This window comes from Trachymyrmex cornetzi, unplaced genomic scaffold, assembly GCF_001594075.2.
Source record: "Trachymyrmex cornetzi isolate Tcor2-1 unplaced genomic scaffold, Tcor1.1 scaffold200, whole genome shotgun sequence".
Classification (NCBI taxonomy): Eukaryota; Metazoa; Arthropoda; class Insecta; order Hymenoptera; family Formicidae; genus Trachymyrmex; species Trachymyrmex cornetzi.
This window is the reverse complement of record NW_017296637.1, coordinates 185,764-209,752: the sequence shown is the minus strand read 5'-3', so window position 1 is coordinate 209,752 and position 23,989 is coordinate 185,764. Positions and strand designations below refer to the sequence as shown.

The window sequence follows — 23,989 nt, the reverse complement described above, 5'->3', positions numbered from 1 at the left end:
ACTCGACCAGAGATACAAGTATATGTATAAGCGTCGTGATTACGACGCGATCCAAGAACAATACAAAATAAAGTACAAACGATTCCAACGACTAAATCTGACTTTCGCATTGGGGGGACTTGCTGTCGGCTTGACTGAGTCACCACGGGGCAATCCGAGTTAGTCGGATCACGCTTGGCACGACAACGAAAATTTGATCGATTCAACGTTAAATAGGAAATCCACGAGCAAATGATCAAATACCCGCGAATCGATCCGGATCTAAATCCGAGTTTCGCAGGGAGTATTGCGCCCACTCGGAGTTGTGATGACCTGGATGAATTACGTAAGACAATCGCGAGATTCGTTCTTACTCATTCATCGGATTCTAAACGTGCGCTCACATTAATTCGTGATTCATCGTTTAATTCAGAGGAACTTTCCCTAATCGAGAGAGTAATATACGCCTTGGAAAGAATCGTCACCTTCTTTCCGGGTAAATTGTCTTGACTTGCATTATTAAATTAATTAAAGAGTTTGATAGGACAAGAGTCTCACACACACACACACACACACACACACACACACACACACATAAAATGTAGAACATTATACTTTTAAAGATCAATAAGCACAATACTATTATTTAGTTAAAACAAATTTAATTATAATTTAAATTATATTAAACTATTTACGTGTACTAAAACGATACAGGTAAAATAATAACGAAATACTACAACTAGAAATGTATTATTCACAAAAATTATTCCCTATATAAAAATTATTCTTTCAAGAATGATAGTAATAACTGTAATAATGAATAATTGTAATAATGATAGGATACTATATTATCTTATAATGTAATTCACGTAATATTAGCGATTATTCACAATATAATGATCGTTATGATTTAGTTACCTAATAAATGCTATCATTTGATACACGCTTTATTAATTATTATAAATGACTTTAAATTTTGTGTAATATCAATTTTACTATCTATGATTATCAATAATTTAAATAAACAATGATGGTATTAACGACATTATATAATTATTAAATGAATGAATTATATGTTATACGTATATTTATATACATATTAACGTAAATTATTTATAATATTATATTTTAATAATATATTAATAAAATTAAAAAAATTATTAAATTATTTCCCATGTAGGAAACCATTGTAATATAATTGTGTTACGTACTTTTGCAAAACATTCTTATTATAAAAATGAAGAAGATATCATATTTCAAATATTTAAAAGCAATCGTATTGCTTTGTGTATTTTAATATAACATATTATTTACTTTTAATTTAATTGTTATATCAGCACTTAAAAAATATTTTAATGTCGATAAATTTAAGTTTTTTATGTAGGATGCTCGTGGGTGTTTTCCTGTTTTATATAATATAGAACATAGTGAAGAAAAGGTCGAGCATGTGTGCTCTGGGCGTTTTTCGATGTTCAACGATAAAGACTATTTGGAAAACGCAAATGGAAACTGGGTCACAGTGACACGCAACTTATTTTTTTCTCCACCGACTCGTATTTTTTCTGTATACGTATTTAGCCTTCTCCTTTATTTGGTATGTCGTAATAGATTACCGCAGAGAGAACTGGAATCCGCCATTCCAAACCTCTTTTCGCTTTGCAATCGGAAACAACAGATTACAACACACCTTCTTACCTTCATACCTATCTTTTACATTTCAGATATTATAAGATAGGAATCGACCTATCTTTTACATTTCAGATATTACATAATAGTTGAGAATGTTATGGCTAAAGAGTTAAGTAATAATTATCTAACTTTAGCCAATTATAAACCAGAGTTGAGGTTAAATAGGATATAATAAGAAATTTATAATAAAGTGCGTATAAAGTAATACGCTTCATATTTCAAGTGCAATAACATAATGTAAACTCGCAAGAATCAATAAGAAATTGAGAACGTTCCCTTGTAAGCGCATTCTGTGTATACTGCCTGCCATGTAAACATTTAACAAATAATTAACAAATAATACTTATTAGACTTAAACATAATCATATCACGAGAGGTATTTCAAGAAGCTCGCTTGTATTTGTCAAGAAATTTCAAATTGAGCACGTTCAAACAGTAATCGACAGCAAGTGCTCTAGTGTCATATCGCGAACTGACAATCACGATGATAAAATCTGTTTAATCGCATGCAGCGAATACTTTGTGAACGACAGTTGCTCTCATGCACGTGATTTCTCCACGTGAGCTCGTTGTATAACTTCTGCGTTAAGGAAAAAAAAACTACATGTTACTCGTCGTAACTCTGTTCCATACGTACGAAATTACGACCTCTTATCAATGTTACACTTACATAACACCCTGCTCATCCCTTCCGTCAACGAAGCTCTATAGAGGTATTTTAAATTTCTATTAAAATATATAGCTATCAACAAGATACATATTTATAAGACAGTGTTTGACATGTTCAGTATTACGAGACTTACGTTCAGAATTAAAGCAAATAAAGATCTTAATAGCAAGTTCTTACGGCAGGCGTAATGCCTGGAGTTAGAAAACTTATGTTTGACAGTCTCGTCAGTTCACAATTCCATTAAAAGTACACAGGATAGTTACATGTGCTACATTATTTATACTCAGATATACTTAGAAGATAAAAGGAAAAAAACAAATTCCACAAAGGTTGATCTACTAAAGTTGATTATTTTATCTTGTCCACCGCACGATGCCGGAAGCTCGAGGATATCGACGTCGGAGGAAACCGCGGACCAAGTTGGCGGGAAACGCCCAGAGAGTCTAGGATGGTCGGTCGATACGCGCGACCGTCAGTTACGTAAAAAGGAATAATAAGAGCGACATGCATACGCCGCGGCATGCCGGCCGGTCGAACAGGCGTATTTGCTGAGATAAGATAGAGGCCGCGGTCACGTGCCCGGCGTACTGTCAAACTCCTCTGTTATGTAAACTTTGCGCTCTCCTGGCGATCCGCCATGAATCGGCGTTGTGTCGCGTCGCGACGCAGCGCGTCGGGGTCGGTCGACCCGCGCTATCGGGGATTCCGATTTATTTTCGGCAGAACATACTCCGGAGTGTCATCGCCGTTTCATCCTTCCCGTTGCATTCGAGAAAAGGAAGTAGTATCTCGTATTTCGACATGCAGACGTTTTCTTGTCGTCTACTTTTTACGTCATGTGGAAGAGTTACTATTCCGCTGCTTTTTCCGTTACTTTTTATAATAACAATTTGATAATGACGTTGCAATTTTTTATGACTATGTTGATAACTGACTAAACGCTAAGATTATGCTAAAGTTGGGAAAGTCACTTTGAAAAGTAACTTGCATCATTACGCGTTTACTTACTGAAAAAGATAATTTGTAACGAGTAATGTTACTCATTACAAGTAACTAAAATGTAACGAGTTACAAATGCTGAGTTAATTTTTTCAACAACAAGTGACTTTTTCAACTCATTACATGTGCAAAGCTCAAATGACTTTTCAACCTTGATGTTACCGTTATTGTTTTGTTATTTAAAAAATACATTCAACCATTTTTTTTTTATTTACTTCAATTTCTCAATTTTATTCAAAAAGCTATCAATATCTAAACATTTTTGTTAATTTAATTCCAAAATGGCTAAATGAATATCATGAAATAAATGACAATAATTTTTAGCATTCTACGGTAATATAATATAATTGTATTTCTAAATAATTTAAATATTATTTGTATGTATTTTGTATTATATACTTATATATTATATAATAGATATGAATATAATTATATCAAAAACAGTTAAAAAGATGGAGAGAAAGAGAGAGAAAGAGAAAAAGAGAGAAATCTTTTCTATAAAGCATTCATCGATATAAAATAAAGTACATTATATGGCAAGAGCGACATATATCGCGAAGGCGGTGAACCCACGTATGATAAAGTCAATCTGCTATATACTGTGACATATGTACGTGACTACACAGTACTGATATGGACATTATATGCTGCCGCCCACATATTCTCAAACTGTCTCGTTCTCGATAGTCTGAATTAGAATATACATAAATATTCACGCATTTGTAGAAAATAACTAGAGTTACACTGAGTAAATATAAAAGTATTATGCCAGTGATAAAAGATGAACTCTAAAACAACCATACACATAAGTATATAATGCTACACTTGATCTTAAAAAAATTAATATTTGATTTCCTGATATTCTTTTTTATTTAAAAAATCCAATATTAGTTTTAAAATTATCTAAAAATAATTAATATCTAATAAAGAATTACAATAATACGTAAACAATATCAATTGTCCACAATATTAACGAAAATAAGGGCTAAACAAAATATGACTATCAAAGTATCGAAGTATCAAATACAAATACTGAAAGCGAAATATCGATTGTTTGAATAACTTGCACGATATTTCAATACTGTAACAAAATCATTAATACTGTGATCAGGACGCGCGTCGTAACGGTGGAGATCGGCCGAACGATTGCGTAACGATAGATTTATATAAATGGTTACGTTGACACCGCGCGCGCGGAGCCCCGACTGTAGCCGCCTAGGCCATCGTTATATTATCTAACGAAGAGCGCATCACATAGATACGTATGATACAATTTTCCTCTCTTGAGTTCTTGAGACGAACTTAGGGAAATATTCAAAAGAAACCGTCTTATAGAACGAAACTAATCTTCAATATGGTCAATTTGACAGCACATAATTACAGATATTATATAACATATCTGATGTAATTTGTGCCATTTATATCCGTTATGTTTTGTTCTTGTAATTCTACAGACAAGACTCAATTTAGCAAAAAGTATTTTATAAAATTTTTAACAAAAATTAATTTATAATTTTATCAGTAACGATCAGCGATAATATTAGTTGTATAAGATTTCTAATGTTTGTACTCGATTTATATAAATAACAGAAAATTGATAGAAGTTCGATTATGAGACTTCTCAATGTGAGAGGAAAATATGTACATAGATTATATAATACGTAATACAATTATATAATATATACAAGTATTATATCATTAAGTTGAAAAATGCGAAACATTGCATCAGGCAAATGCTAATTATTTTACGTCACAAAAAAATATTGATTTGCTCTATATTTATATTATAAGTTTAGGATAAGAAAGAAGACTAGATCTTTCTCACACATTTTTTTTCTGCGTGCAACTTGGATATAAAATTTAATCAACAGATTAAGAATCTATAAGCGCATATGTAATTATATGTATATCCATATAAAAAAAAGAAGTAAATGAACGAATTAAAAATTTCGTCAGAAAATTGAATAATTCTTAACTCTTTTCATACAAATGTTTCTAACAATTAAAGAATCTTTAGGTCATAAAATTGATCATAAATTGATTGATAAAACTGATTGATAATTAAAATTGATCTATTTTTATATCAAGAAGCCATTAATATCGTATCGCGCAAATGCTCACTCAAATCCATCGAAATTTTAATCATTTTGGAGACTTCTCAATACGGGACTTTCGCTAGCGAGCGCGTGCGTATGCAGGGTCGGCGTTTCTGTCAATTACGTAATAAAAAGCGTTATGTAAGGACTAACGCTACGCATAATCACAGACTGCGCTCCTGGCTTTTGCCCATCCTGACGAAATTGATCGGTAGATCCTGAATGTCGATATGCCAACTAGCAGGTATAACTTTTTGGTAAGCACTGATAAATTTGAAACTGTGTTAATCAAGACTTCTTGGGAATTGTTAATTAGAAGTAACACTAGCATGAAGTTCACATATAATCACTTTAGTTGTCGTAAAATTACATGAGATCTTTCAGTTATAAAGCAAAAAAGGATAAATGAACTAGAAGTAATTTTCCTAATTATGCACTATTCAGGTATAACGATTCATTAAGTGATGACAAGTGTAATTAAAAAGTAGAACAGACCACTAGTATACATTACTCTTTAAGAATCAGTACATATCTTCAGTATACTAATTAAAAATAAAATAATTATATATTTGCAGACAATAATTACATATGTGCACACACGCTGTCTTTCTCTCTTTCTTTTTTCTCTTACTAAAATGATAAAAAAAACGAAAAAGTTTTTAAAAATAAATTATATAAAGTTTTAAAATCAGTTTGCAAAAAAGGAACACTATTTCTTCCAGATACGCAACAGAGTAATTTTATAGTTTTACGTAATCTTAGCGCGATAAGAGAGCGACTTAAATATTATCAGCACTGTTTAGAAGTATATTTGATAAATTTTATGAAGAGCTCTAGTATCGCCAAATAAATTCACTTTGAATTTTAACTTCATGATTGCATCATAAATTCATTTATTATACATCGAACATGTCCCCGCCTATGCTTTGATTTCTATCAATATAATAATATGTAGGTAAATTGATATATTTATCTGCATTAATATATTGCATTTCCTCAAAACGTTATCGATACTTAAATTTTCACGAGTTTTTTGCGTATCACAGTTATTAAACATCTATGAGTACTCTCCAATCTGCAACGTTCACACTATCGGAATCTTATCTAAGGAAATACAATGTGTCACTATAGATATTTATATATTTACATTTGTTAAATTCTAAATGCTTTTCGAGATTCTAAAATCGATAAAATATTTAAATGCAAACATGATATTATTTCCAAGTCTTATATTTTCAATTACATACTTTGTTTAATAATTGAATAATTCTTTTTTTCTTAATTAAAATATTGTTTTGCATTAAATCATCTAATTATTACATTGTATAACAAAAAATGATTTATTTTTTAGCACATGGATAATCGTTTCCAATAGTTTTTTGGACGCCGAATACAATCCTATTTACCACACTGCTCCATTACATCATTATTTTGAGAAATTTACAATTAAAGTTACAGGAAGGGTCTATTTTAATTTATTATGACACATAATTATATATGTAATACATGTATAAAAATTTTTATTGCAATTAAGTATTAAAAGTAAAATTAAGTATGCTATTGGAACTTTTAGTCTGTAAAAAAATGTATTGCGTCAATTATGATTAACAAAATATTTATAATTAATGAAAGATATTGCGTCAAAGTCACATCTTAATTGTATAGACTATTAAAGATCTACAAAATACTTTTCAATTGTTCATTCAAATATAAATATAAATTTAACGTATAAACCGTATGAAAAAAATCTAAAAATTCAAATATTTTTATATTATTTTGAATTTATCATCAAGTTTGAATAACATATAATTAATATACTTGATAGATTCTTAAAATGGCATATGTAAGTTGCAACTTCAACGTAATTAAATTTTGATCGTAATACAAATTCTCCAATATGTCATATATTGCAATAATATACCAAATACATTAAAACAATAATTTTTGCAACTTTAACGACACATTTCTCAAAATTGAGACGCAATAGAACAATTAAGTAAACAAGAGCGTATTCAGCGCTTGAAAAATTTAGAAGAAACAACTATCTTTGTTCTTGTGTAACTTTTTGAAATAAATAAATATATAATATTATAAAATTCTTAAAACATGGATACAAGAAATTTGTACAAATATATCAAGAAGGTCTCTCTGAGAAAGAGTAGGTCGAAGACAGTCGGGAAACTCGATCGAGCGGAAGTATCACCGGCTGTGGTACTTGACCATGAAAAGGCACCTTGGCTATGCGTGAAACCACGGATGAAGGTTACCATTACTATTGCATGTCGAAGAGCGAGAGGCGCTTTCTGTAGCTAAGAGAAAGTCGAGACACTTTCCAGAGATAATTCCCGATAGTAATTGCACCTAGCAAGTGGAACAGAAATTCTTGCGTGATGCAAAAGTGGGTCATTACGATATAATAAATTTTGCAAAAAAGTTACGAAATATCTGTTAAAAAAATTAATGTATAAAATAAAAAATAAATACAAGTATAAAATAAAATGTAGATATAAGTATAAAATAAAAAAATGTTTATAATTTGGAAAAGAAGCGTTTTTGAACCCATGTTTATATGACTTTTTTCATCCTTACAATGAGTGGATTGTGTTTTTAAAGTTTGGCCAACTATTTGTGAAACACCCTGTATACATATGTAAAATATGTAAGTGATAACTACTTGTAAATAAAGAGAATAATTTAGGAATATGTAAAAATTTTAGATCTTAATACCAAATTACTGTTAACCAAGTTATTATTAAATATTACGTAATGTAACTAGCAGAAATAATAATTAAATAAATAAAAAATTTGAATTTAAAAGTAATAAACAATGACGAAGTGAACATGGTTTTAATAAACACGACAATTTCTTGTATGAAAGGCATATACCACGAGCGTCGGATAACAGTAGCGATTATTTGAAATTTCTTTATTAAATACGTAAATATAATAATAAACGTTTCAGTTCCAATCGGATCATCTTCAGTATTAACAATTATAAATTAACCGATTAGCATGTAGCCTTCGTACACACCAAGTTTACGATTACATTTAACGATCGTTCAAATTCTCTCATTAAATTATTACATTATCATTATACACAATATCTATTCAACGAATTATCTCTACATATAATAGTCATACATTCTTCATTTTATGTTTTATAAACCTAATCTACTTCTATTCTTTAGTCACGTTCAAAAGTTTTTTTGTAGCATCGCACAGAGTTGCTTGATTCTAGTAAATTAACGAAATTAATATAATTAATTGGTCATAAACTTAAAATATACATTTTTTTTTAAATTTTCATACCTGTGCAATTCTGTCAATATTAATTCTCTGTCAATTTTATCCTTCAAAATACAACAATCCATAGATTCCATAATAGAACACAAAATTTCATGATTCTAGTGTAAAACAATTGTATTAATGCCGGTACAACAATTCAATGTAAAACCATCGCTATTAAACGCACCTGTGTACTATTATCTCACAATTCAGTTAATATCATCGATATGTGAATAACCTCTCTTATCATACGAACTTGTGACAGCATACTAACGTCTTACACCGAATTCTCAACTTATATATTGTCGTAACTCTCTTACAAGTGGAGAGGGAACCTGCTATCTGTGAGAAGAAAGATTCAGCAAGGGACAATATGATTCTGGCAATCTTTCGGTATCCGTCTGTTTATTAATACCATTCCTTTGTCTTTTTATACAAATCATCTCTGATATAAGTCTTTTTTGAAAAAATGTTTCTGTATTAAGAATATTCTCCCAATTTAACGTATGTCCCAATTCTAACTGATGACCTGAAACTACGGAACGAGACCCTTCTGATTTTTTTATATCTGCCTTGTGTTCTTTTATCCTAGTTCTTAACTTCCTTTTTGTCTGACCTACATATGACGAGTCGCAATCTAAACAATTTATCTTATAAACAACTTCAGAAAGTTCCATTTTATCTAGTTTGTCTTTCCCTAATTTTATCACTGAGATTAAAGTATTAATCGGTTTGTATGCTACTTTATAATTATTCTTGTCTGCAATAACTTTAAATTTCTCATAGATGTTCTGTATATATGGTATATTGTGAAATATTTTTTTTTAAATTACTATCATCAAGATCTTCATTCTCAAACTTCTCGTTGTTATATAGATTCTTCCTTCTCGATAAAGTTTTAATTCTATGATTAATCGTGGAAAAAATTTTGTTCAGCGGATACCCATTGAAGAGCAACGCATTAACTAAGTTTTCAATGTTCCTGCTATGATACTCCGGATGTGATAAAAACAGAATTCTATCTAACAGTCCTACTATTACATCTCTCTTATGTTCTTCTGAGTGATATGATTTGTAACTAAGATTTATATTTATTTGTAACCTTTTTGAATTAGTCGGTTTCCTATAGTTATCAAATTTAATCTGTCCATCTTCCAATTTGACAGTAACATCCAAAAAATTTACAGAACCATCATCCTTCTCTTCCACAGTAAATTTCAATCTATCATGATACAAATTAAAAACACTTAAAACTTCCGCTATTTGGTTCTTTGGTAATGCGACTAAAATGTTGTCCACATATCGATAATAAACTGGAACTGCCATATTCAAACTAGTAAGAATATCTATTTCTAAATCTTAAATTACAAGATTCGCTAATATCGGAGACAATGGAGATCCCATTGGCATGCCAAAAATCTGTTTAAAATACTGATTGTCAAATTTGAAGTATGTGGAGTTCAGAATTAGAGAAATGGCCTTTAAGAATTCATCCATCGGAATATTTGTATTTTTCGAAATATCATTCCATTTCGTTCTTATACTTTTTATCACTAATTCTTCCGGAATATTCGTATACATCGATATAATATCAAACGAGACCATTTTATAATTTGAATCCAATGCCATACCATTCATTCTGTTAACTAAGTCCCAACTATTTTTTATGTAACTAAACCCTTTTATTACACTTTTATCTATAATTTGTTTCAAATAAGTCGCTAGCAAAATTTAAAGTAATATTATAACTAATAATACGAAGTATATTACACACATCTACTATAATCAAAATATATTACTTCTACTAGATTTTATTACTTCTTTTTTAAAATTGATTATTATGTACCATTTTCGGAAATTATATTATGCTATATAAATGTTAAAACATCATATCGTGGCTCATATTTTATATTATATTTCTATTCATTTTAATATACAGCTGCTCAACGACAGTGTATTTCAATCGTTGCTCACTATGAAAACGGATATCGAATTTATCAAGGGAAATAGTAGGCGTCTGACGAGGACGAGTCTACGTCTTTAGTTATCGTCCATTATATACGTCGCCGACGTCTATTATATATGTAACCGCCGTTACATAATATTACCGTTTACAATGAGCACGGCACGTCGCGTCGGCGAGACGTGTCAGTCGACGATAAACAATGATTTCCGTGCTCTCGTTCGAGGAATTGCGCGGTCGTAGTCATCGTAATTTCCTACGCGTATTTTGCTTAGTTATCTATTTTCCACTTCCAATCATTTATATATAGTTGCTACTTCTATTACATACACACACACATACACGCGCGCGCGCGTATATATGTACGTATATATACATATCGAAATATGTATATTGCTCATTTGCTACAAATAATATTTTCAAATTATTTTTTAACTGCTTGCAGAAAAAGAACGAAAACTTAAAAAAAAAGGACACACTTTTATTCCTCTACAATAAGTTATTACATCAAAATTTTATTACAAAATTAATAATACAAAATTTTAATGATTTTGAACATTGATTCACTTCCTGGAAAACTTTAAAGATAGCCTAAACAAGATGTATTAAACAAATATAGTTTATATGATTAATGTATTATTACCTATTAGATTCTAGTTTGTATGCAAATATTGATAATGAAAAAAATTTTAAGGAAATTTGATATCTCTCTTATAAATAGATAGTATAACAGGTTTTACTAAAAAACTAACAACTCTAACGAAAAATCTTCCTCGTACAATAGTTAGAATAAAATAACACTATAAAAACTATATTATTAACAATAAATTTAAATATTTAGTTATGATATTAACAACTATGTAACAAACTATATTACTTGAAATTATCTTACTCATTTGATTAATTTGTTTCCAAAATTCGGATAAAGTTTTATCCGATACGTTATGTATTAAATTGTAGGTTGGAAAACAATTCGTCGTGATACCACCAAAAATCATTTTGTTCTTATGTAACTCAACTGGAACTGCTCACTGGATCGAATGTTCAAGTTATTTTGAGAAACTAAATTTCCGTAAAATCGTTTAAAATTGTTATTTCTCTATTTTTATCTTATGACGTCTTAAGCGTGAAATGCGGTCAAATTAATAAAATCATGACTTCAACAGCATTCAAAAGAATTCCACACGATATTTTCCAGATTAACGCGGTCGCAAATTTCTTAAATTTCTAGTATTCATAAATCGCGCAAATAAAATCGTTATCGTGCGAGGAAAATCGTTAATAGAACTCTCTTAGTTTTTATAAAAAATAGGAGTAATAATGGAAATAATTTAATGGAAAGAATTTGTTACACACAAATAATGACACCCTTCTGCGTGCGTGAGTCGAGTAAAATAATTGCAATCAAATATACAGTTAAAAATTAATAAAAAAATAATTAAGTAAATTTATCTTTAGGTGTAATAAAAAATTAATATTTTAAACCAATACGACATTGCGATCTCTGTAATACCAGAATTTAAATTATAATATTAACATTATATAAATTATTACATAAATTGCTTAAATTTATATTACATATAAATGCTGAGTGATTTTTTTAAACACCCTATATATACTATACCTTTCAAGTTTTCTTTGTAAATTCATTAAATTATATTTGCTCCGTGCATCTTTCAAAAAGAAAAGAAAAACTTATTTGTAATGTTTATATTTCGGTCATAAAAGACTGAATGCGAACTATCACATATTGTTTTACTGGTAAGATTAACACAAATGGTGCAAAGAGACACGTTCAAGAGAAATACCTGCTAATAATTTGGCAAATGACGCGTGGCGGAATTACGACGTTCACTCCACCGCGTACGACACGTGGAGCATTATTGATCGTTGCCAGAATAGAAAGACATGATATATATATAAGTATATATGACCCCTACGGCACACAGATAACCAACGAGATGTTACACACGTTGATATATTATGCATCTTGCTGACTGGCGGATCATCATTAGTGTCTGCTGAATGGCTCAAATAAAGCACATTAAAGAATTTTTGCAGTTAATAACTCACATAAAACACAATTTTTAATACATATATTTTGAAGATTTTATTTTTGTGTAAAAATAATAAGATTTTTTACCATTGTTTTACAAATATTTTGTTATTTTAACAGAGACTTTTTAGAATTTTATAAAATAATAATTTTTATAACACAATATATTATCCTACTCTGCACACTATGCTATTTATATCTAAATACATAAATATCTTCTTTTCTTTTTTATATGATACAATAATTGAACTATTGATATATATAAAAAATGTATCAAAATTCTTTTTCTTAAAGTTATAATATTAAAACAATGTTATTGTATTCTTCATTGTAGATCAATGCACACACACACACACACAATGCAAAATATATTAAAGTTCTATCCAAATATACATATAAATATAAATATATTCTGTAATTTTGCATTATATCAACAGTTTTCTCATATACTTTAAATATTTATATTTTTACAAGTAATTTTACAAAGCAGATATCTATATGCTGAAATATAATTATATTATAATTTAATAAAAATATTTAGTTCTATGATATATTAATAAAAAGTAACAACTTTTTTAATTCCATGCAAAAAGATAATAATTCTTTTTATGCAAATAAATTTTATTTCTATAATTATAAAAAAAATATTTTACAGAGAGAGAGCAATTGTAGCAATTGTTATAAGAGAGAGGATATAAAGATTAATATTCCTATTTTCATAAATAAAAATATTTCCATAGTACAAGTAACGATCAAAATCTTATTATGATTTTAAAAGCTATAATTATTCTTTCATTTAATCGAGAATCCTCTCATTTCCAACAATGATAACAAATCACGAGACACTTAAATTTCGTTATTGCCATGGTTATTTTGTGACATCCTGCTAAATCGAGAGAACCCTTCCGTCTCCGTAAACCCCGTAAACGAAGATGATAATTGCACATGGCAGGCAGCATCAGCGATGCGATGCCAGCAACAACGGCGGTGGCGGCGACCGCGCGCGGTGGCGGTGCCGGCGGCGCGGCGGCACGATAGAGTACGCCCCGCCGAGCCGGGTGACCGACCTTTACGTAACGCGCGGCTGTTTGCGCGCCGTGCCGCGTCGGCATGGGTGACGTCTACTCCGTTGCAACGACGATGCGTCGGCCGTTGCAGCTGCACCGGCGCGGCTCAGTCCGCGCGACGCGTTTGCGATGCGACCGTTTATGCTGTATTCTTTCCCTTCCCACCTTTCGCTTCTCCCTTCGTGGTTGGCCAGCGGCCGGCCGGATGCAGTTACATTGCGCTCCGCATGCAACTCGGAGGAAGACCGTCGCAATATCTCCACATTCGTAAATTAGGCTGCCACACATACGAGCATTTAATAGACTAAAAATAATTATATTTTTTAAGCGAATTTATTATCTCTCTTAAAAATAAAAAACTTTTTTTTTTTAAATTATGTAAAGGAAAAACAGAATTCTTTATCAGAGTATAAATAACTGTTTTTATAAATTACAAAATAGTTGTATATGGTTACTCACTCATAAAGATATGAACTATAGAGATTTAGGAGAATTTATTCAGTTTCATCATTTTTATATAAAATATAAAGTATTATGTGAGTCAACTTTAAAGAAGAATTAAATCGTACTTTAATAATCTGTAAAAGTGGAATGACCACGAAGAGAGAGAGAGAGAGAGAGAGAGAGAAATCCATGATTTCCTGTCAAATTTTCACGTACTGAAAGAGAAGTTCCTTTAATAAGAAATTCACTAATTTATCACACTCACAATCCGTGAAGACTAAACAACCCGTACGTTGTTAATCCCTTGACACGCTATCTGTCATGATTCCAATTCTCGAGAATGCTGAGAATGCACAAGCCCGACAGCATGTGCAGCAACAGCTATTGCTCCGATTTTCACGTGAGCGCTTTAGAAGAGTATATTCTCCGTATGACGCTCCGTTAACTCGGTTCTCGAACTCGGCACTGACAGTCCCACTCTTCTCTCTCTCTCTCTTCTCTCTTTTTCCTTCATTCCAAACCGCTCGTCTTCTTTCCAACGAAGGTCAGCAGCCGTCTGTCGCGCCTGGTTGAGCACGCGGCATCGAACCTTTCTGTATGCGTCAGTGCATCTTCGTACAATTTAGAAATCTCATAAATACAACAAAACTATGTTTAATCTTTTAGATTCATTTTAGATAATTTGACAGCCTTGGTTTTAAAATTGCAAATTTGATTAATTTCTGTTTTTATAGTAAATGATTAAATTTAAAAAGCTAGATCTAAATAGTACAGATATTTTTGAGTTCATTTTGCGATTTAAGATATGTTGAGAAATTATGTTTGATAAGTTAGTCTGAATTGTAATTTGAAATAAAAATGATTACGTAATTATTATTATCAACTACTTTAGAATTTTATTTAAAAAGGGATCCATACTCTTACTAAAATAAATTTAAATAAATTGTAATTCGATAATATTTTAAAATTTCATTAATTTCTTAAAATATAGACAACGATACCTGCACAGGTTTGGTTTCCTTGGGTGCGTTCCGTTACTCGCATGATGCGCATAATGCATCGTTTATCCTTGTTGCTCACCAAACGTTAAACAAGGACAATGGATGCATCATGCACATCATGCGCGTTACGGAACGCACCTTTTGTGTTGTGTTTTTGAATATCAAAATTTCAGATACACTTAAAGGATACACAAGTTTTAATCTGACGACATTTTGAAAGAAGCAAGTCTATTTATTTAATAAATGCTTATCGTACGATAGGTTAGGTTTTATGCAATAATGATTTAGATTAGTCTAAATGGGAGATCGTTAGGAAGCACGCGTTCTAATGATCGGGTCGATTGCCTGCGGTGAGCAAACGATCGATCATTCGAGGCGGACCTTGGCATTCGATCGAACAGACAGGAAGAGCATTTTTTACAATGTATTCAAAGAATGATCACGCTAATGAATGAACTTGTTCAGCGATATCCCGCTGTATTATATTTCTTATAGCTTAACATTGACGCGGGAAATTACGTTCCTTTGCGCGCATAAATATTTATAATTAATGCAATCGGAAATATGACTTGATTTCTCGATAATTATATATGATTATATATCAGTAATAATAACTCCGCACTGAAAGAAAAGATTGGTTGCTGCAACAATTTAGATAGTAAAATATGGCATAGCATTTTTAATCGGTTGCAGCAACTAGTTTTTGGTTGTAGCAGCAAATTTTTAGTTGCGTTAGCCTATCCGCAATCTTAGTATATGATTTTGATAGGCTAACGTAACTAAAAATTTGCTGCTACAACCAAAAACTGGTTGCTGCAGCCGATTAAAAATGCTATGCCATATTTTACTATCTAAATTGTTGCTTGTAAAAAGTAATTTCAACTTTTGTATAAATCCCGAAATTAATATATATCATTTTATACGAGCACGAAATTAATTCTTTCAATTAAGAAGGATTTATGATAAAAATTTAATATTCTCTAAAAAATTTATTGTTTCTATTTCGTTTTAAAAGATAATATGTAATATTAATTTATGATTAAATATAATAATTAAATTTTAAAATACTTTATTTCCCTAAAACGAAAATTATATTTAATATAAGTTTAACTATAAAAAGTTATATGCTAATTTTTAATAATAATGTACTAGCAAAATAAGTTACGAACATGTTACTAATAAATTTAAAAGAATTACACGTGGAATTCAACAATAACAAGATTTTGCAAGTTTAAGATAAAAGACTTATACAACGATATTCGCGTAATAATTAGGTTTTTTCAAATCGGGTCTTTAAATTCAAGCTTCGCAACATTAAAAGATAAGTTACATAAGCCGGCTTATATATAGGGATTATTCTTTGTATTTGTTCAGTATACCAAATATTAGATGTTTTTTCTAACGTTGCAAATTAGCATAATTTAAATCTAAGTATATCATTACAATTAATAAGTATTTAATACATATATTCTGTTTCTTATTTATTTTGAAGACAAATGGTTACGCATAAATAAAATAAGGCTATTATACAAATGGCCATCGCGTTACAGGTTGTACAGTAACCGCTTTAACAATTGTTATTTATTAGGTAGAACTTTATAAAAATAAATTGTCTTTTCTTTACAAAATACTTTTAAGATGATTATAAAACATTTTGCAAATATAATTTACATTTTATATTAATTTAAAATAATTAAAATATTATTTAGATAATTAATATTTTCAAAATGTTAAAATCTGAAATTACGTGATAGTTTATTTGAACATAAAACGTATTTTTAAAAAATTTATTTTATTTTAGAGCACATAAAATATCTCGATAAGCTACTTTTAATATTCGCGATACTGACGTGAGCATTGGTGCCGCCGCCGCCTGCATCGGCCGATGACATCGTCCGCGGTCGCTTCTATAAAATGTGCTTTGCTGAAAATACACGGCGCTTTTTTACGAGACAAATTTCTGCGAAATTAAACAAGTCCAGACTGCTAACTGTAAAAAAACCTATTAGACTGTTCGGAATTTATGCACGACAATATAAGTGCATTCTTATGCAAAATATGCACTAAGATATGAATCAATGATGCAATGCTCTTTCGAATACTCGTTTGATGCGTTTAAATGTCATACATGTATGTAATATTGCATTATAAATATGTAAATTTATAAATAAAAGATATTGAAATATGCCATTGATGTGCGCCATTAAATATTTGCAATTATTAGTTTATTTGTAAAATATCTGCTTTACATCTCTATTGTTCCATGTGGGATGCGTGAATAATAATACCAGTCATTAGTCATGAAACAGCATTTGCCGGCATAGATCACATCTGCTCTGTTTTTAAAACACTTTAAAATAGAAAAAAATTTATTCTGATTCTTGATTCACAGAATCTTAAAGCTTTTCAAACTAGAACTCGTCCACCATTCGGTAGACATTTTACGAACTTGTATTCTCATGTTTCAGCACCGAATAGCCCACTCCACCTTAGCAACAGGGCTCACGTCTTGCTCCTGTTGAATAGACCTTTAGCTGCTCTCACGGACGCTGATCATGCAGTTAGATTGCGGCCAGACTGGGGCAAGGTGAGGAAATACAAAACCAAAGCTTACACATATACTCGATACATGTGTAGGTAACAAGATGTGTCTACTCTTTAAATCAAAATTCAGACACTTCTATTTAACAATTGTTATCTAACAAATTTGGCAAAATGTTCTAATTAAAATAAAATCTAACGTTCAAACATTTATTTTCTTTATTTAATCTTAATTTATCAAAATGTTAACAATACGAGGCAAATGAGAGTAAAACGTGGTAATTGGTGCACAGATTCAATTATAAAACAATTTGTGACAATTTCTTACATAGATGTATTTAGGAAATTATATTAAATCCGAACGTTTCGGCCAACATTTGGAGCCATCGTCAGCGAAATACAAAAGGTTAGACACATGAAGATTTCCTTGCAAACTCACATAACAGATCGAGTGACCACTCAGATGTAAATTTAAATCCCTTCCATTTGGTTCCATGCCAATGATGAATTGTTAATTTATCAATTGTGTATATGTATTATTCAAATATGTAACAGTATATACGCTAATATTAATAACATATTGTGCATATAGTAATACAAATTTTATTATAATCTCGTTACTATTGTATACAAATTATTATTGAATTATAGTACATTAAATTACTTAAAATTAAAATTGATATTTTTCTCATAAAATATAAATTTATATTTTCATTATAAAATATAGTATTTTTTTGTAATTTAATATTAATATAATATTTTTGTTTTGTATTTAGGGGCACTATAGAAGAGGAATAGCTTTGTCAGCGCTTGGAAGACACGAAGAAGCGCTCTATGCTCTCTGTATTAGCGTGGCCATTGATAAAAATCCACAAGCTGTACGCCATGAATTAACCAAAGTATGTTTTCCCACGTTGCTTTTTATTATAAAAGCTATACAAATATTCTATTATCAAATATTATTGTTTTATTGAAAGTTAACGAAATATATTTGTTCCAATTGTACAACACGAGTTATTACATAAGTTTGGATAACTTATAAACTGTAAGGTTTAAAATTAATTGACTATCTACAGCGTCGATTATTCTCTAATAAATAGAATTGCGCGCAAATAGTTGAAGTTTTCCGGGTAACAAAAAATCATTAAGTCGAAGTGAATCGAGAGAGTGAGATTTATATCGACTCGATAACTTTTTATTACCGGAAAATTTCCGACTATGCTCACTTCGAGTTGCACAATTTCATCTAGTTTTCGTAATATTCCTGTAACTCATAGAACAAGTTCTTGAACGAAAAAATAGAACAAACCGTAGTCTGATCATAAGTAAGAATATCCACATTCCTTGCGGAGCAATCGCTATCGTGCAACTGACGGAATGCGCCGCGGGGAATCAAATGCATCCATCTCTATCCGTAGAGCATCACTAACACAAAAGAAATGCGCGCCACGGCGTTTCCGGCACGACTACTGCCGGCCACGCAGCTTTAATGACTCGGTACGATGGTCGTCAGGTGAGTGACCCGTACGCCAGGAGTAACGATAACCATATTTGCGAGCGAAACGGATACTACGCTACTCTCGCGAACAAATGTGCCGTTTCCACGTGTTGTTTCACGCGGTTCGCGCGACGGCGTCGATATATCGATCTTCCGCCGTGTGACGCACGGCCCCCGCGCTCGCCGCTGCGTTCCCTACCCTCTCGTACATACGTAATGTAAAATCCTTTTCTTCTGCGTCGAATCTTTTCAGTAAAATTTCTTATTCTCACATCTTTTGAGGAAACTCTTATTCATTCATCTGTCAATTTCTCGCATCTTGAGATGCGTGTAACGTGGCATCTTGTTGCATTCTCTGTTATGCAAACTGCGAAGATTTTCTTACGTAAAGATTTGAATGATATCTTACCTTGAAATTGTTTAATATTGTTAAAACGATCACAACCGAAATACTAATTGTGAGGCTTATGTCCAAGCTAATAAAGTATGAGATGTCGTATTTCAATTAATATTTGACATTGAAGCTGCTTGATCGACGTTAAGTTTCGCAATATTGCGTCACACGCGAATATTTGCGAGGCCTGAAACGTAGTTACGTATATAGTAACAATCGATGAATATTAAAGAATTCAATACGACTGGTCATGTCAAATTTTGACGCTAAATAATTTCAAAAGCGGAGCGTGTTGAATTTCGAGCTTACGGCGATTACATAAGCGAGCGCCCGATGGCAGAATCATTGATGCAAGCTGCACCGCCACTTATGTAAGAGACCAGGGAATCATTCTTTCCCGCTGAATCCGTCAGTTAGGTCCGTATTATGGAAGGCGCACTTTTACTTTCATCGTCCGAAAATGTCTGGGATTACTCAACTGTGTTATTTCATGCGTTAATCGCGTCAATTTAGCGACCAGTTAAATATCCGTCAATCTTGCAATTAGAAGCATCTCATATAAGACACGTCAAGGAAGAAATACGTGCTATTGAAGAAACAAGTGGAATTTGTTCACTGCTAGCGAAAGTTTCATTTGAAATTCTTTATGTTAGTTTATTAATTCTTAATATTGATTCTTTGTGTTAAAATAATGATTCGCTACTCATAATAATGACAATATCTTGTAACAACAATTCAGAAAGAATTTTACCCCTTGCTAAATTTCTTTTTTAGCAAAAAAATATATTTTTAAATTGTTTTAACGTATATTAAATGTTAACGTATATTAAATTAATTTTATATACTTACTTTATACATATTTATTATAAAACTACGTCTATTTGAATTTAAAAAACTTAGAAGTTACCTATATAAAAGTTTTAATATAAAAAGTTAAATAATTAGTACCTTAAGTCAAATGTATTGTATTATAAAGTAATACTAAAATTATATAAATTAAGTAAGCTTATTTTTAACAATAAGATTTAATTATATATGGTTTTATCTTGTAAAACATTTCAGTACTTAATGACTTACAATTAAAAGAATCTGCTTTGTAAAGTAATTAATTTACTCTGATAATTGCTAATCGTTTTACATTAAGTATACAAATTTATTCGATTGATACATATGTTACCATGTTTGTGATTATGTGCTATAGATTCTGCATAGAGTGCTATCGCCTAAGATTCATCGGCAAAATATCCTGTCATCACGTACGCCATACAGTTTAACAAAGAACGCGTTACGCACGAGAAATCGTCATCAATTAATGAATTCCAATCGCAGTCGACGCGCTACTCTGAACAGGTCCGATTGCGAGGACAACAGCAGCGGCGAAGAAGAATTCATACAGGTGCTTTTTTAAAAAATATATCTGATTTTGACTTGTTAAATATTTTTTATACTTGGTAAAAAGAGCTCAAATAAGATTATATATATATATATATATATATATATATATCATTCGATAAAAAAAATAATCACAAAGTATAATAATCATTTATTAAACACTTCAACGAGTATGATTGTTGTTAAAATATCATTAGAAATAAAAAATACAGTATCACCGACAACATTCATTGACAGTAAATCATTTATTGACTGTAAACAGTAAAATAAATATTGTACTATAATTGTCTTTTTTATTATTCGTTCACTATATATTTTTTTACTTATTTAATTTTTTAAATTTAATTCTGTTTATTGATATATCTTTAAAACTATCTGTTTAGTTTTTACACAATTATTCATGGCTTACTTACTCACTTTATTCTTTTCGTTTTACAGACAATAAACAGAAGAATTAGATCCTCCATTGTACCGCAAGTCAACACAAAGCTACAAGCAAGTTTAGATCGTGTGTATCAGGATATAGAAAAATTGAAAAGTAAGTATTGTCGCCCACCGATACGAACACCTCTTTTATATTCGTAAAAATATCTTAAGACGATGCTATTTGTAGGAATCGAATCGAGACCCGCCGAAATTCTCTTGCCAACTCTTTCCGGCGGCACTGCTGGAGAATTGGATTGCATCTTATGTTGCCGCCTGCTTTGGAAACCCGTCACGACACCCTGTGGTCACACCTATTGCTGGATGTGTCTGGACCGTTGCCTGGATTACTCTTCAGCTTGTCCTTTGTGTGTTACATCTTTAGCTGACGTAAGAGGACTTCTACGTAAATGTTAATTTTGTAGAAATGCTTTGAATAGTATTATTATTATCACGCAAAAGTTTGATTCGGTTACATATTAATATAATAAATTATTACATTTTTATAATCCTGTTTTTCAAATTAGCTCTAGTTATAGAAAAGTTGTAGCACAACTTAAACAACAAAGAATTAATTTTAATAAAAATATAAAGAATTTAAGATTTTAAAGAATTTAAAACAATTTTATTTTCAAAATTAAGTATTGAATAAATCAATGCATTTATAAAAAAAAGTTTTTTTTCTCTTTTTCTATAAATTCCATTATAATTCAATGAAATGGAATTGTCTTTAAATTATTAAAACTTTGGTTTATTTACAGCACAGAATAGTGTTGCCTTCATTCAAAGCTATTAGTCAGCCTTTTCTTTCTTCGCTATTACAGTCATAATTTACATTTATATAACTAATGCATTCCACATTTTTCTCCAAAGAATTCTTAAAATTAATTTGTTCGTTATTCGTGAGCTCTTGATCTCAAAGAGCTTGGCAGGGAAATGCATTGACGCGAAATATTCCGTAACAACACCTGTCCATAAATGAGACATGATGTTTTCTAGCGGTTAACGACGATGCCGCAGATTGAAATGATTATTGTTTGCGGTCGTCAAGGCGGTTCGTCACGAGCTTCCGCGTTCGTGGCGTCATTACCGATCGTCTGTATTATATTTAATGACGATGAGGACGACGACGTCAACGATGATCTTACAGCGCGCTACTCTTTGTTTTTTTTAATTTTATCTCCGTAATATATCGATGATTGCATTTGATTCTTTAGAAATATTCTTCTTGCGACATTCTCTTTGATATTGGATATAACTAATAATATTATAATGTAAGTCATATTGCTTTTCGGGATGTTATTATATTAATATTTAAATTCATAACATTATGAAAAATAATTTTTAACAAAAATTGAAAGTATTCTAATGCTGGAAAAAAATAAGCAAACATCCTTATTACATAACGATACTTACTATATAAAATAATATAACAATAAGTCTTTTCTTTTCTCTCTCTCTCTTTCTCTCTTATTTTTTTATCTTAAATAGTTTTATCCACATATGTACTATTTTTAAGCGTAGTACAAATCCCGATCCAAAATACTCGTTCTACAAAATTTATTTACTTTTTTGAAATCGATATCATGAACGGTATAATTATACATGTCATGATTATTTAAATTATTTTATTAACTAATTACTTTTTTTTTGCTTTCAGTATCTAGCCAGTAGCCAAAAAACTGTAACGGATTTCGTAGAGAGAGCGCTTAAAACAGTGGCGCCCGCGGAATATACTTCCAGAGCTGTGAGTCATCAGCTCGAACTGGTCCAAGGACTGGGACTTTTGGATAACGAACAGATTGCCGTTTTTATTTGTACGACAGCATTTCCCTGCGTTGCCTGTCCCCTGTTTGTCTACGAGCCTAGATACAGGCTGATGGTCAGAAGATGTGTGGACAGCGGAATGCGCCAGTTCGGAATTGCTGCGTGTCTCAACAAAGAAGCAACGGGCACAAAGAGGTAATACAGATTTTATTTTATGATAATTTTAAGATAAATATATTTATACATAACCACAATTTAAATTAATATATTGAAATGCATTAATGTAATTTTTAAATATTTTAACTTTCAGTTTCCTATTTATTTCTTTTAATCAATCTTAATTTATGACATTAATTAATTAGTTAAGAAATAGATCGTTACTCAAACACTAATTACTAATAACATATTGTTTGTAAAATAACGATTAATTAAAATGTGAATAGAAGAAACTAAACTTTTGTTTTACAATTTATATGTATATTTACAATATACGATGCATGATTACATGAAGCTTACATATATCATATATTAATATCAGGGAATGGAAGTAACTCGTTACTTGTAACGAAGTTACAGTTACAAGTTACTTTTTTGGTAACTTTACTAGTAACTGCGTTACTTTTTTTCTTTGGTAACTGTAACGGTAACGAAGTTACATTTTTTTGGTAACGGTAACGAATTTTACAGTTACGTTTATCGTTACTTTGCACATGATTGGACACGAT

At 30.8% G+C, this 23,989-nt stretch overlaps 1 protein-coding gene across 1 annotated transcript in view; it reads left to right on the top strand.

Annotated features, from left to right (window-relative positions):
• Positions 1-23,989, top strand: part of LOC108759654 (LON peptidase N-terminal domain and RING finger protein 3) — a 41,949-nt gene that overhangs the window by 14,532 nt on the left and 3,428 nt on the right. The window contains exons 2-7 of the mRNA XM_018505184.1: positions 17,718-17,836; positions 18,567-18,689; positions 20,884-21,078; positions 21,513-21,612; positions 21,688-21,887; positions 23,158-23,459. Coding sequence (XP_018360686.1) covers positions 17,718-17,836; positions 18,567-18,689; positions 20,884-21,078; positions 21,513-21,612; positions 21,688-21,887; positions 23,158-23,459 — 1,039 coding nt within the window. The remainder of the gene's footprint in view (positions 1-17,717; positions 17,837-18,566; positions 18,690-20,883; positions 21,079-21,512; positions 21,613-21,687; positions 21,888-23,157; positions 23,460-23,989) is intronic.